At 54.7% G+C, this 12,103-nt stretch overlaps 1 protein-coding gene across 5 annotated transcripts in view; it reads left to right on the forward strand.

Annotated features, from left to right (window-relative positions):
- The window catches only part of Gse1 (Gse1 coiled-coil protein), a 344,446-nt gene that overhangs the window by 246,649 nt on the left and 85,694 nt on the right, over positions 1–12,103 (forward strand). The window contains exon 1 of one of the 5 annotated variants that reach the window (XM_085681803.2): positions 8,484–9,396. The exons of 3 other annotated variants lie outside the window; for them this stretch is intronic. In XM_085681803.2, the coding sequence (XP_085537929.2) occupies positions 9,360–9,396 (37 nt within the window). In that variant the 5' untranslated portion in view covers positions 8,484–9,359. Of the gene's footprint in view, positions 1–8,483; positions 9,397–12,103 lie in introns of those variants that run through there. One more of the 5 variants, XM_085681806.2, reaches the window with a different exon arrangement.

A 12,103-nucleotide genomic window follows, 5' to 3' on the forward strand; every position in this document is an offset into this window, starting at 1 on the left:
CCTAGGGTAGGAGGCAGAGCAAAAGGACAAAAAGCCAGGACAGGGGAGGCTGTCTACCTGTGCCCTCTGCAGGTTACCTGTTGGGACTCCAACAGCTCCTTTCTAGGCTATGTTGAAACAACATACCTGACCAGAGCTGTGAGGTCTCGATGTGGCCAGGAAGTCCAAGATGTGAGGCAGCAGAGGGTCACTTCCAAAGATAAGCCCTGTGGCTGGCCAGTCCCCATGGTGCTCCATGGGGATTGGGCCCTTTGCCCAGTCTTTTGGCGACTTCCTGAAAGCACAGGCCGTAGAAGCTTGCTCTAGGTCTAGCCTGGACGGGAAGTTAGACTCAGCTCCACAGGGTGGTGAAGGGGAGCAGTGGATCCCTTCCCCCTTCCTCGCACATGTTGCTTTTCCTCTTGTGGGATTTTTTTTAAATTGGTTCATTGATTCGAGTATTCATTCATTTATTGTACAGTACTGGGCCTTGTACAAGCTAAGCAAGTGCTAACCACTGAGCTGTGTCCTCAGCCCTCTTTTTACTTTGGGTTTTTTGTTTTATTTTGTTTTGTTTGAGACAGGGTTTTTCTGTAGCTTTGAAGCCTATCTTGGAACTCTGTAGACCAGGCTGGCCTTGAACTCACAGAGATCCACCTGTCTCCGCAACCCCAGTGCTGGGATTAAAGGCATGTGCCACCACTTCCCGGTCTTCTTTTTACTTTTTATTGTGAGACAGAACTTCACTAAGTTTCCCAGACTGACCTCAGCTCACTCTGAAGCCCAGTCCAATCTGCTTCACCTTTACAAGTGCTAGGAGTATAGGGCCTGGGGCACCAAGAAGTCCAGTTTGGTTAGTGCTACATTTAAATGGGGTCCAGTGGCTGGAGAATTGGCTCAGAGGTTAAGAGCACTTGCCTCTCTAAAGACCAATGTCAAGTTTCTAGCACCCATATAGTGCCTCACAACTACCTGTAACTCTAGTTCATGGGATTCAGTGTCCTCTTCTGGCCACTGAGGGCATTGCATATACCTGTCGCACAAATATCATGCAAACATTATACATAAACAAAAAAGTGAAACATATGTAGCTGGGTTTTGTTTGTTTGTTTGTTCGTTTGTTTGTTTGGGATTTTTTTGAGACAAGATAGCCCTGGCTGTCCTGGAACTCACTCTGTAGACAGTGCTGACCTCAAACTCAGAGATCCACCTGCCTCTGTCTCCTGAGTGCTGGGATTAAAGGCCTGCATCACCACCATCTGGCAATAACTGTTTTCTGCTGGTTTGTTTGTTTGTTTTTACAAGGGGGTTGGATCTGGGGGTGTGGCTCAGTTTTAGAGTGTTTACCTGTCCTTCATAAAGGCTGGGTATCATCTCTAGCACTTCATAAACCAAGCAAGGTGATATACGACTGTCATCCTATCCTGAGAAGCTCTGTCTCCAAAAAAAAAAAAAAAAAAAAACAACAACAACAAAAAACAGAGGCAGGCAAACCTGTCTGAGTTAAAGGCCAGCTAGGACTACATAGTAAGACCCTTTCTCTAAACAAAAATAACAACAAATAAAAAACAAGACAATGGGCTGGAAGGATGGCTCAGAGATTAAGAGCACCGGCTGCTCCTCTAGAGGACCTGGGTTCAATTCTCAACACCACATGACAGGTCACTCCTGTCTGTAACTCCAGCTCCAGAAGTTCCAACGCCTTCACACAGATATACATGAAGGCAAAACACCAGTGTGCACACACAATAAAAATAAATGATTTTTTAAAAAGACAACAACAAAGAAAAGATTTTTATCTAGATGTGGTGGCTGCCCTGGAGGTCTTAGCAGAAGGACCCAGGATTCAGGGTTGGTCCAAAACACAAGGCAAAATCTTGACTCAAGAAGTTTTGGGGGAAAATCTGGTTTCAAGATCAAAGAGAAAGTCAAGGCCGAAACAGAGCCAACTAACAAGAAGAGTCCAGGGGCCTGACCTTGCACTGCAAAAATGAAATTGTTCAGTCAATAAACATCAAATAGGGCTGGCAAGCTGGCTCAGCAGGCAGAAGTGCTTGCTGCCAGTTCTGATGTCCTGAGTTAGAACCCCAGGACCCACACTGTAGAAGGAGAGAACCAACCCTGGCAAACTGCCCTCTGACCTCCATACACACGCCATGGCATGCACATATACACAGAGATAAATATTTTAAACCTCAAATGCGCTTCTGGGAGAGGAAGAGGCCCTACCTGACCGTCTGTCACTCTGTGTAGGGTCTAATCTGAGGATTTCCTTTTCTGGGCTTTGTGACTTAGGGCCATTTGACTTCTCTGGCCTTAGCATCTCGTGGGAGGAGTGGGAAGAATGAAGATAGACAGGTTTACTCTTCTAGCAATGATGAGTCTGTCTTCTTAAAACTGAAGTATGTGACCTGGAGCTGGGAAAGGAGCTGATGCCTGCTAAGGGGACAGCTGGGCTGTACCAGAGACACTGTCAGAGTCATCCTGAGGGCCTCACTTGGGGGGACGCTTGTTACCTGACAGTAAGCATGTGTCTGTGTGATGGACAGCTAAGAAGGGGCGGGATAGGGGCCTTTGCTATGGACACTGTGGAAGAGCTGATAGGGGTGTTGCTATCTTCAGTACTGGGTTCAAGGCCATGCACCCCCAGAAAGAGCAAGCACAGGCTCACGTGGGACATCTCTCCTAGCCAGGCCCTGACATGGCAAGCCAGGTTTTCTATCTCCTTCTCTTGCCTAGAACTGGGTCCCACAATTTGGGGGAGGTTGGAAGGAAAGGTCACTGGTGTCCTGGACCTAATGGAGCCTCCAGGGACCAGAGCCTGTGCTCCCGGGTGGAGCCTCAGGAAGGCGATCTGTCTCTGAGGCAGATGGCCAAGCTGATGGCCTTGGGCCATGCCTGTTCCCAAAACCCACTAGACATGTGTGTCACCATTTGAAACCAGGAGGGTGGCCAGGACGCTAGAAAGCCCCAGGTCCCGTGGGGTTGTTGGTTTCTGGGTGCCCAGACTGCTGTAGGATTCCTGACACTCCCCGCCCAGGACCTGATACAAGCCAGCTGACCTGAGCTCCTCTGGGCACTAGCTAACAGGAGCAGATCACTGTTACAGAGGGGACCAGAGAGATGAGGCCCCTGGAGTTATGGTCATGAATCACCACAAACCGAGTGACCTCTGTGAAGCCAGAGACTTTCTGACTGTCCGGTAACTGAAGTCAGGTCAGAGTCACCGGCTCTGCTCCCTCTGGAGGCTGCAGGAGGTGCTTCATCTTCTCCAGCGCCTGGGGCCGCAGCTTTCAATGGCTGTGGCTCCATCACTCCTGCTTCTGTCTCTGGCCTCACATGGCTTCTCTCCTGATTCGCTCTATTTATACTCTCCTCTTTTTGGTGTTCGGTGTGTGTGTTTGTGTGTTGGTGTGTGTCTGTGTGTGTTGTATGTTTGGTAAAAGTCTCAATATGTAGCCCTGGAAGATTCTATGGTTCGAACCAGGCTAGTCTCAATCTGCAGTGATCTTCCTGCCTCTGCCTCTGCCTCTGCCTCTGCCTCTGCCTCTCTGCCTCTCTGCCTCTCTGCCTCTGCCTCTCTGCCTCTCTGCCTCTCTGCCTCTCTGCCTCTCTGCCTCTCTGCCTCTCTGCCTCTCTGCCTCTCTGCCTCTCTGCCTCTCTGCCTCTCTGCCTCTCTGCCTCTCTGCCTCTCTGCCTCTCTGCCTCTCTGCCTCTCTGCCTCTCTGCCTCTCTGCCTCTGCCTCTGCCTCTGCCTCTGCCTCGTGTTGGGATGGTCCAAGCCCAGCTCCTCCCTTTCGGGGTGTTCCTTTCTTCTTTCTGCTTTAGTTTCCCAAATGGTAGCATTACAGGTGTTTCACCTCACCTGGCCCTCTCCATGTACCCCAGTACTCAGGAAGGACCCTAAACTTCAATCGAACCTGTTCAGACTTCTTTGGAAGCAGGTCGCAGGCCCAGATACCTGGCCACGGCTTTTACAGGCCACCATTTAACCCATTGCACAGGTCAGGACCAGGCTTGGACCCAGGAATTTTTGTGAGACCCCCCCAAGATGGGCAACACCTGGTCAGGGGAGAAGGCGTGAAAATAGACACCTCGCACAAAGAAGGAAACAATCTCAAACACACAGCTGTCACAGACAGCTGTGAGCACAGACCTTTCTCTCACAATCTAGGACTTACTTATCTCAGGGGCTTGCTGTCACCTGAGGACCAGAGCCTGAGGTCACCAGAGCGGGTGTCACCAGTCCCTTTGTGCCCTTGGGCAGTTGACCTCACACCCCTGGTGCTTAGCATTAAGTGTTACAAAGTCACAAGACAATGAGTCTGTCTGTGGGGGTGGGCAGGTCCCCCAAATGCTGACAAAGCCACTGAAGAGCAGGGGGGGGACAGAGCTGAACCCACTGAGACCCGTCTTTCACTGCTGGTGGTGTCTCCATTGTTACATAGCCTGGGGAGTCGTCACAGCTGCTTGTGGAGTCCCCGAGCAGGCCAGGTGCTGGAAGCACCCACATCCGGCCGGTCTTCTCCTGGCATGCATGAGTGATCCACCCCAACTTTCAGATGAGGAGACAGGGCACACAGGGTTTAGAAACAGCCCTCCAAGGCTCAAACCCTTGTTCTAACCATCTACTGGCTCTGAGTCGTTGGAGAAGGTGCTCAAGCTTCTCTGTGCCTCATTTGGAAAACGGAATTGTGAAGGGTGACCTAAAGCAAGATGGTCCAAAGGATTCCCTGGGTCACCTAGGAAGAGCAGTCGGAGCAGCGCCAGGCCCAGATTGAGCTCCTAGGAAGTACCTGCTGCCTCACCGCCATGCTAAGGGGGACAGGTGGGCATCTGGAGGATCCAGCATGTCCTGGGAACCATGCAACCTTGGTACTCCAGGCTCTGCTCTTTCTATGGCATGAGGGCTTCTTCTGTGCACCTCCTCAGGGAGGCAAGCTGGCCTCCTGGCCTGGGGGGCATGGCACATGATGGGTGATGGGCACAGCTGGCAGGGAGCTGCCTGCCTTAGCATGTAGGAGAGTCTAGTTTTACTGTGTTCAGCTGAGTGGGGCTGGCTGGGCTGTATCTGAGCCCAAGCAAGAGTAGCCCTGCTAGAGGGAGTGTGGGGGCCCCTCCGTGTTGAAGGGGCAGCTAGCACGGGTGCTGCATCTTCAGAATGGGGAACTCCTGGTTTTATGCATCTCCTCAGGGTGGCCTGGACCCCTACCTTCTTTCCTATTGACAAATGGGGGGGGGGTCATCAGCACCTCCCTTCCTGATCTTGGGTGGTTTTCAGGGTGGTGTCTCTCTGGAACTAAGAGGAAGAATGGCCTGTGGTGTCCCTGCCTCCTAAAAGGCCCAGAGGAAGGATGGTTTCTGGGTGGTCCAGCCTCCTCATTGCTGCCTCTTCTTCATCAGCCCCTCCACACATTAAAAAGAGAGAGAGGGACAGAGAGAGTCAAGGACCACCTTTCCTTGCACAGAAACCTTCTGGGGTAAAACCCGGGGAGGCAGTAGCCTTATCCAGACACCCACAGCTGGTGTTGGTGTACCCACATGGTTTGTGGTGGGAGTACTGGGCTCATGTCCCATCTGAAGGAGGCCACAGACATGCCTGATGGAGGGCTGGCTCCCCCTGGGATATGAATGGCTGTAGTGATGGGGTCCACCCACCACAGCAAAGCCACAGGGGCCAGTGGGAAAGAGAAAGTGCAGCCAGCTACCCTGTTCAGTTCAGCCACATTAGTCAAACAACCCAACCATTCAAAGACAGCCAGCACTGAGCTGGCTGCTAGGGGCTGGGGGGGGGGGGCTTTGTATTCCTGGCTGTTTTGGCACCAGGTTTTTTTTGGGGGGGGGGGCTATGGGATGACCACTCTCCCCAGCAGAGTGCGTAGTGTCCCACCCTCCAATCACCAGGAACCTCACTAACCTACTTTGAGCTTCCAGGCTCAGGGGCAAAGGAGCTAGCTAGGCTATCAGTAACAGCACACAGCTAGCCTCCTTCCCCAGGGTGCGGCTCTAAGCAATTAGGGCTTGGCCCTCACGGTCTCGATAATTGGATGCAGGCATTGGAATTCTTATTAGAAGAGAGGTTTGTCTTTGAGGAGGCACAATGATACAGGGATGGTAAGTGCAGCTGGCCCACCATAGTGGGGCTCCTCTGTGCCTGTTCTTCCCACTGCTGGCCTCCTCACAAACCCGGCCCAGGCACCCTCCTAGGCCTCCCTGGCCCCCTATGGGTCCCCACTGGCCCGAGGAGCTGGCACATAAGCCCAGCAGTCTGGACTCCTGTCTGGACAGCTCTTTCTCCACAGGTGGCTCCAAGAAGGAGGGCTCCTTTCAGAATGACTTCCTCTACTTTAGCAGGGAAAGGAGGGGGGTGCCCAGCCTATTGGGGGAGCATCCTCCCTCTGTACCCTGCCTGTGATTGGCCCATAATTACAGGTTTATTGCCTGTATAGCTATTGTGTAATGACATGTTTGCAAATTAATTTTTATGGCTCCTGCCATTAGCATATACAGTGGAGGAAGGTTTCGTATTAATTACTACTGTTGTTCCCGTAATCCCGGAGAATTAAAAACCAATAAGAGTGACAACACAAACTGATAGTTTAGGGTCTTTTAAAAATAGTTTTTATTTTTTCCCCTAAGTACTAGCACTTATGAGGTCGGGGCGGGGTGTATGTGTGTAGGGGGCATCTGATCCCTCTTCTCCCATCCGGAGCTCCCTGAATTGTGCAGGCCGGTGATGGAGGTGGTGACCCTAGACACTCCAGCCCCGCCTGTGTGTCCTCGCCTTACAGGCAGCCCCCCCCGCCCCCCCAAAAAACAAAGGACCTGCAGCCTAGGGCCCGGCTTGCCCTCTGGGGTCACTTGGAGCAGAGCGGTCAGAAGCCCGCTGCAGCGCCCTCCTAGGGGCCGCAGAGGACGTGCAGCCAGAGTCAGAAGGCACACTGGGTCCCCACCTCCCTCGAAGTGCCCTCTCGAGATCTCCTCTGGTGTCCTGTATTCTGGAAGTTTGGCTGTCATCTGAAGCCACCGAGTTTATTAGGATCTTGGGGCCACTGGTTGGAGACCCGTGATGGGTGCCGAGATTAGAGAGCCTTGCCAGAAACCCCAGCCTGGCACGACCATGCGCCTGCTGTGCGTACCTGCGGGCTAGGGCTTAGTCCTGCGGGCTAGGACTAAGGGGTCAAAAGGTGACCCTTAGTGTCACCGAGTTAGGATCCCAGTTAGTTGCGCCACTGCGGTGGGGGAGAGCTTCCGTAAAAGGACTTGAAAAATAAATGGTCGCATCTTGATACTTGCTTTGCCGCGTGCGTTTAGTAGAAGGGGCTGGTGTGTGGGTAAATGGATGCTGTCTCTTTAAAATCGCTGGGCTGGACAATGAGCGCACAGGATGTGGTTTGGCGGCAGGGTTTTTTCCCCTTCGATTTGGGGAATTATCACTTGGGGCCTTCTTGAGCTGGTGTGAACGCACGGCGGCTGGGGAGGGGAGATACAGGCGCCACACTCACGCTCAGTGCAGTCGGTCGTTTGCTTAAACCAAATTAGCCGGGCTCTCGTTACTATGGTGCAGCCGGGGCTTGCAGAGTCCCAGTAATAGCATTTATTAGGTCTGTTTGCCTGGAAGCATGCCTTCCCGGATCTGATAATGCCCGGGTGCAGGAGAGTGTGGGAGATGGTATCAAGCATTTGATTACACTTGCAACAGGGATTTTTAAGGGGTAGGGCGTGGGGGGGCGGGAGGAAAGGAAAGAGAGGCCAACCACCGTCCCTAGCTCTCCCGGGCGCGGTCTCCACAGCCCCCAGCGGGCTGCACAAAGGGCGGCCCCGGCCTCCCCGGGGCACGGTCGTGGGGGGTGGGGGTCGTGCTCCCGGCTCCCGCAGCTGTCAGACGTGGGTGGGGAGGAGCGAGGGCGGGCCGGCGGCCAGAGCCTGGAGTTGGGCAGCCAGAGGGGGGCCCCGCGGCGCCCGCAGCCGCCCACTGTTTGCAAACGGCCCGCTCCCGGACAGAGGGGAGAATCGTGCAATCCGAAGCGGGAGCATCCGCTGCTGCCCTCGGCGGCGGGTCTGGTCTGTAAGACTCTGCGGCCGCGCACGGGCAGGTCGCAAGTGGGACTCCTCGTCACCGCGGCGCGCAGCCGGGAGCTCCGGGAGGACGCTGCGCAGACGGAAGGAACCGCCCGCCGCTGCGCCCCTTCCCTTTCGCTTTCATTAGGAGAGACAAATCTGCTGTCAGGCAGCCAGCTTTCCAATTTACCGATAATGATTCTTGCATGAAAATTGATCGAGGGGCTCTCCACCGCCGCGCGCTCTTGCCTCCCGCTCTCCTGCTCCTGCCGGCTGCGCCCCCGCGAGTTCCTCCTCCTCTCCCTCCTCCCCACCCCCTCCGTCTGAGTCAGTGGTGGGACGCCGGGCGGGGAGATAACCAAAAAGGGGGGGTGCTGGTGGCGAGGGGGGAGGGGAGCCTGCCCTCGCTAGCGTCCCTAGCCCAAGACTTGTTTGTCGCCGCCGCCTCTCCTATTGACTAGGCGAAATCTGCCCCTCGGTACTTCTTGGCTGTTTGGGTATTAATTTTCTCCACCCCCAGCACCCCTGCCGAGCGCCCCCTCCTCCTCTCTGCACCCCGCCCCTCCTCACCCAGTAGCTAAGGGGAAACGAAAACAAAGCCGATTTCTCCTTGGCAACCAGATGCCCCCTCCCGCCGCCCCCCTTCCTTTTCCCTTCTGGTTCTGAACGTGAAACCCTGTTGGAAACAGGTCTCTTGACCCTCGCCCTTGACATTCAAATGGCTGAATGGAGGCGAGATTGCTGTTCGCACGTCTTAGGGGGTGCTTTTTTTCTCTCCCTTTTCCTCTCTCTCTCTCTCCTGTCTCTTTTTCTTTCCAATGAGTAATCCCTGAAGACCTTAACCCCCCAATTTCATCACCCTCACCGCCCCCCCTTTATTTTTCTCTCTCCTCTTCTGCTCTCCCGCCCTCTTCCCTCCACCAGCTCCCCCTCCTTTTTTTTTTTTAATTTGCATCTCAAGTCCAAAAGGCAGAAAATACACACGCGGCGAAGACGCCGGGCCGCTGTGGAGGCTCCGGCCCTTCCTTGGTCAATTACCTCACTGTGGATCTGCTCGGGCCGAGGTGGCCGAACCTACCCGGGCGCTGGACTGAGAGACAGCCTTTGATCTTCTTGGAGAGGGGAAAGGAAAAAACACACAAACTGGTTTCTACCCCCAGCGCTCGGGGGATTGCATCTTTGCCTTTATTTTATTGTTTTGGACATTTTTGAGTGCCGTGGCTTGGACGCTGGTTTTGTTTCATTGCTGGGCTTGAATTTTTTTTTCCTCATTTCCTTCTTCGTCCCTCTCTGACCACTATGGAATTCTAACCTGAGCCATGTTTGGACTGAAGCCGCCTCTCTATTACTTACCAGGTAAGCGAGTGGTGCGCCGGGTCCTCGGGTCTCCAGGCCAGGGCGCGTAGGGGCGCACAGGGGCGCGCGGCTCGGCTGCCCGCTCGGTGCGCGCTGCCGCGTGGGGCGCCCGGCCCGGTGCGCGTCTCGCTCCTTTTGTCTGCGCGGAGCCGGCGGCGCTGAGCCCAGGGCGCGATCGCGCGGGTGTGAAGTTACTTTCCCGCGAGCGGCGACCCGGGGTGGGGGGGCCCTGGCCCCGCCGCCCCCTCCCGATTCCCTGGAAGGTTTTGTTGTGCGAGGCCGGGAGGGGCCGCGGCCGCAGCGCGCGCGGCTTCCTGTTTCCTGCGCCTCGGTGCGCGCTGACAGCCGCTGCCCTGCAACTTTCAGTTTCGGGGGGCCACCGCGGGAGAGCTGGGGAGCCCCTCCATCCTTAAGATACTTGCACGCGGGCGCGAGGGAAGCAGGAGAGCCCAGGGCGAGCAGGCGGGCGTGGGAACCCGGCCCTCCGGGTGTCTTCCCCCTCGGGTACCCCCGGGTCCGACTCCACGTGACCGCAGGTCGGGAGGGCTGGGCTGCGTGTGGCCGCTTGTTCTAAGAATGAGCTGGATTTTTATTTCCTTCTCTCCCTGAGCCCTGGCATACTGTTTCTGTTGAAGTTAGGGCATCTATGACATGCAGAGGTGTTGGGGTGCTGTAGGAGTAGGGGTCAGGGGGCTCTCGTGCTTGATATGATCTGCTGTTCCCTGAAGATTATTTCGGAATAGTTTTGCTAGGGAAAGGTGCACGTGGCTGGGTGTTGGGTTAACGTTGCCTTTTTTTTTTTTCCTTGTGTGCTTTCTGGGTCCTGAGGCTCTTGGCAGGCCCCCACCACTCTGGAGTCCTCGCAGAAGAAGAGCTGTGAGCCAAGAACCAGCCTGCGCTGGACTCAGCTCCAGGGAGCTGGTCTTGGTTGCCCTGACCTAGGGCACACGCTGTCACTGAGTTAATATAGCAGAGATGACGGGTTACATGGAAGAGGAGGATAGTGGTATTAATTTCGCCTGCAGAACGGTTGTGCATGGATCTCTGAGTTTCTTTGTGGCTGCTGCAGTGTCCAGCCCTACCCTGTGACAAATCTGGTCTGTTTCCTGGAGTTTCCAGTCCCTTGCAGTTGCTTGTTTGTCTTGAGACAGGGTCTCAGTATGTAGCTCTGGCTGGCCTGGAACTCACAGAGATTCTGCTGCCTCCGCTTCACTGGTGCTGGGATGAAAGGTGTGTGCCACAGAAAGGTGTGTGCCAACAGCGCCTGGCCCCAGGCAGTTTTTATTGGAAGATTTTCTCTCAGCCACTCACATTCCCGTTTCTCCCTCTCCTCAGGGTCTGATCTGAAATAGCAGTTGTCAGCTTTTAGCTGGTCTCCCTGTTCCCCTCAGTTCACGTCCATATTTCCTTTCAGAGGTCCAGCCAAAATTAGAGCTAGGGCAGGGAATTCCCAGCTTCCAACAGGGTTATCTCTGCAGAAGGGCAGGCGTCCTCTGGAGCCCAGCCATGTCCCCATGGGGAAGGTGTATGTCATAGCCCCTTCCCGGTCCTGCCGTATCCTACTATCTTTGACGAGGAGAGCGGGGATGGTACTTTCCTTTTTTGCTTCTCCAGTGCCTCTCTAGGGCCTTGGAGGCGGCTGGTGGCAAGAGGAATCTTCCTAAGTACTGGGCAGCTCACAAGGGCAGGTGTTTGAAATCTACACCCCACTCCACCTGCCACCCAAGGGCTGCCTGGTGCATTTGCTTGTCAGGTGACTGATTCTGTATTTACACAGGGAGCCTCTGAAAGAGAAGGAGGAAGTGTCAGACTGGGAAATTCAGAGCGATTAGAGGAGTCAGCCTTGGCTGGGATTAGACCCTAGGCTGTCGGGGTCAGCAAGGTGAATCCTGCTAGTTCTGATCCTTCAGAGAGGGGAGGGCTTGGCTCCCCTCCCCAAGAAGGAGGGCTCAGATAAATTAGCGACGGGATGAAGGTTCTTCTCTTACTGAAGTTTGTTTCCTGAAGGTCCCTGCTAGGGTTTTCCACCCTGTGAGCCGAGTGTAGTATTAGGGCACACTTGCCATGTAACATCCCAGCTGCAGGTGGTTTGGGGACCCTCCCATACACCCTGTGGGATGGGCGCTGCTACCTCACCCTCCTCACCAATCTGCTCAAGAGGCCCAGCTTTTGCCCATTCTGGAAGTGTCCCTGTGGGATCTGTTATCTGCCACTTCAGGAGGGGATTTCCAAGCCTCAGAGCAGCGGGTAGCTGGTCAGCTGTGGTCAGTAGTAGTTTTGGTTGAGAGGCAGCGTCCTGGCCCACAGAGGACCTGGACTCTGAGTTCTAGGTTTTGTCCCACGCCTTTGGGCCCTGGCTTCTGTCCTCAAGATCAGATCCTAGCAAAGGGCCAAGAGCCAGGGGCCAGAACCTACCAACCAGCTACTGTCGGGGAGCAGGAGGATGGTCCCAGTTAGGTTGGCCCTAGATACTGGCTTCTCTTGCCAGACTGTACAATGGGTCTGAAGTCCAACTCTGCATCTCCCCAGCCTCAGCCTTGGCAGGTAAGGAAAGTTCCCAGAGGTCCTCGGTTTTCCCCTCTGTGACTTGGATCCACAGTATCGTCCCCCTAAGATCCAGAGTCAGATGGTATGTAGGTTCTGTTGTCATGCAGCACCCCTGTGCCTTCATGGCCTCCCTGATGGCTCTCTCCTCACCATGGCAGGC

This window comes from Myodes glareolus, chromosome 22 (genome assembly GCF_982192425.1).
Source record: "Myodes glareolus chromosome 22, mMyoGla1.1, whole genome shotgun sequence".
NCBI lineage: Eukaryota > Metazoa > Chordata > Mammalia > Rodentia > Cricetidae > Myodes > Myodes glareolus.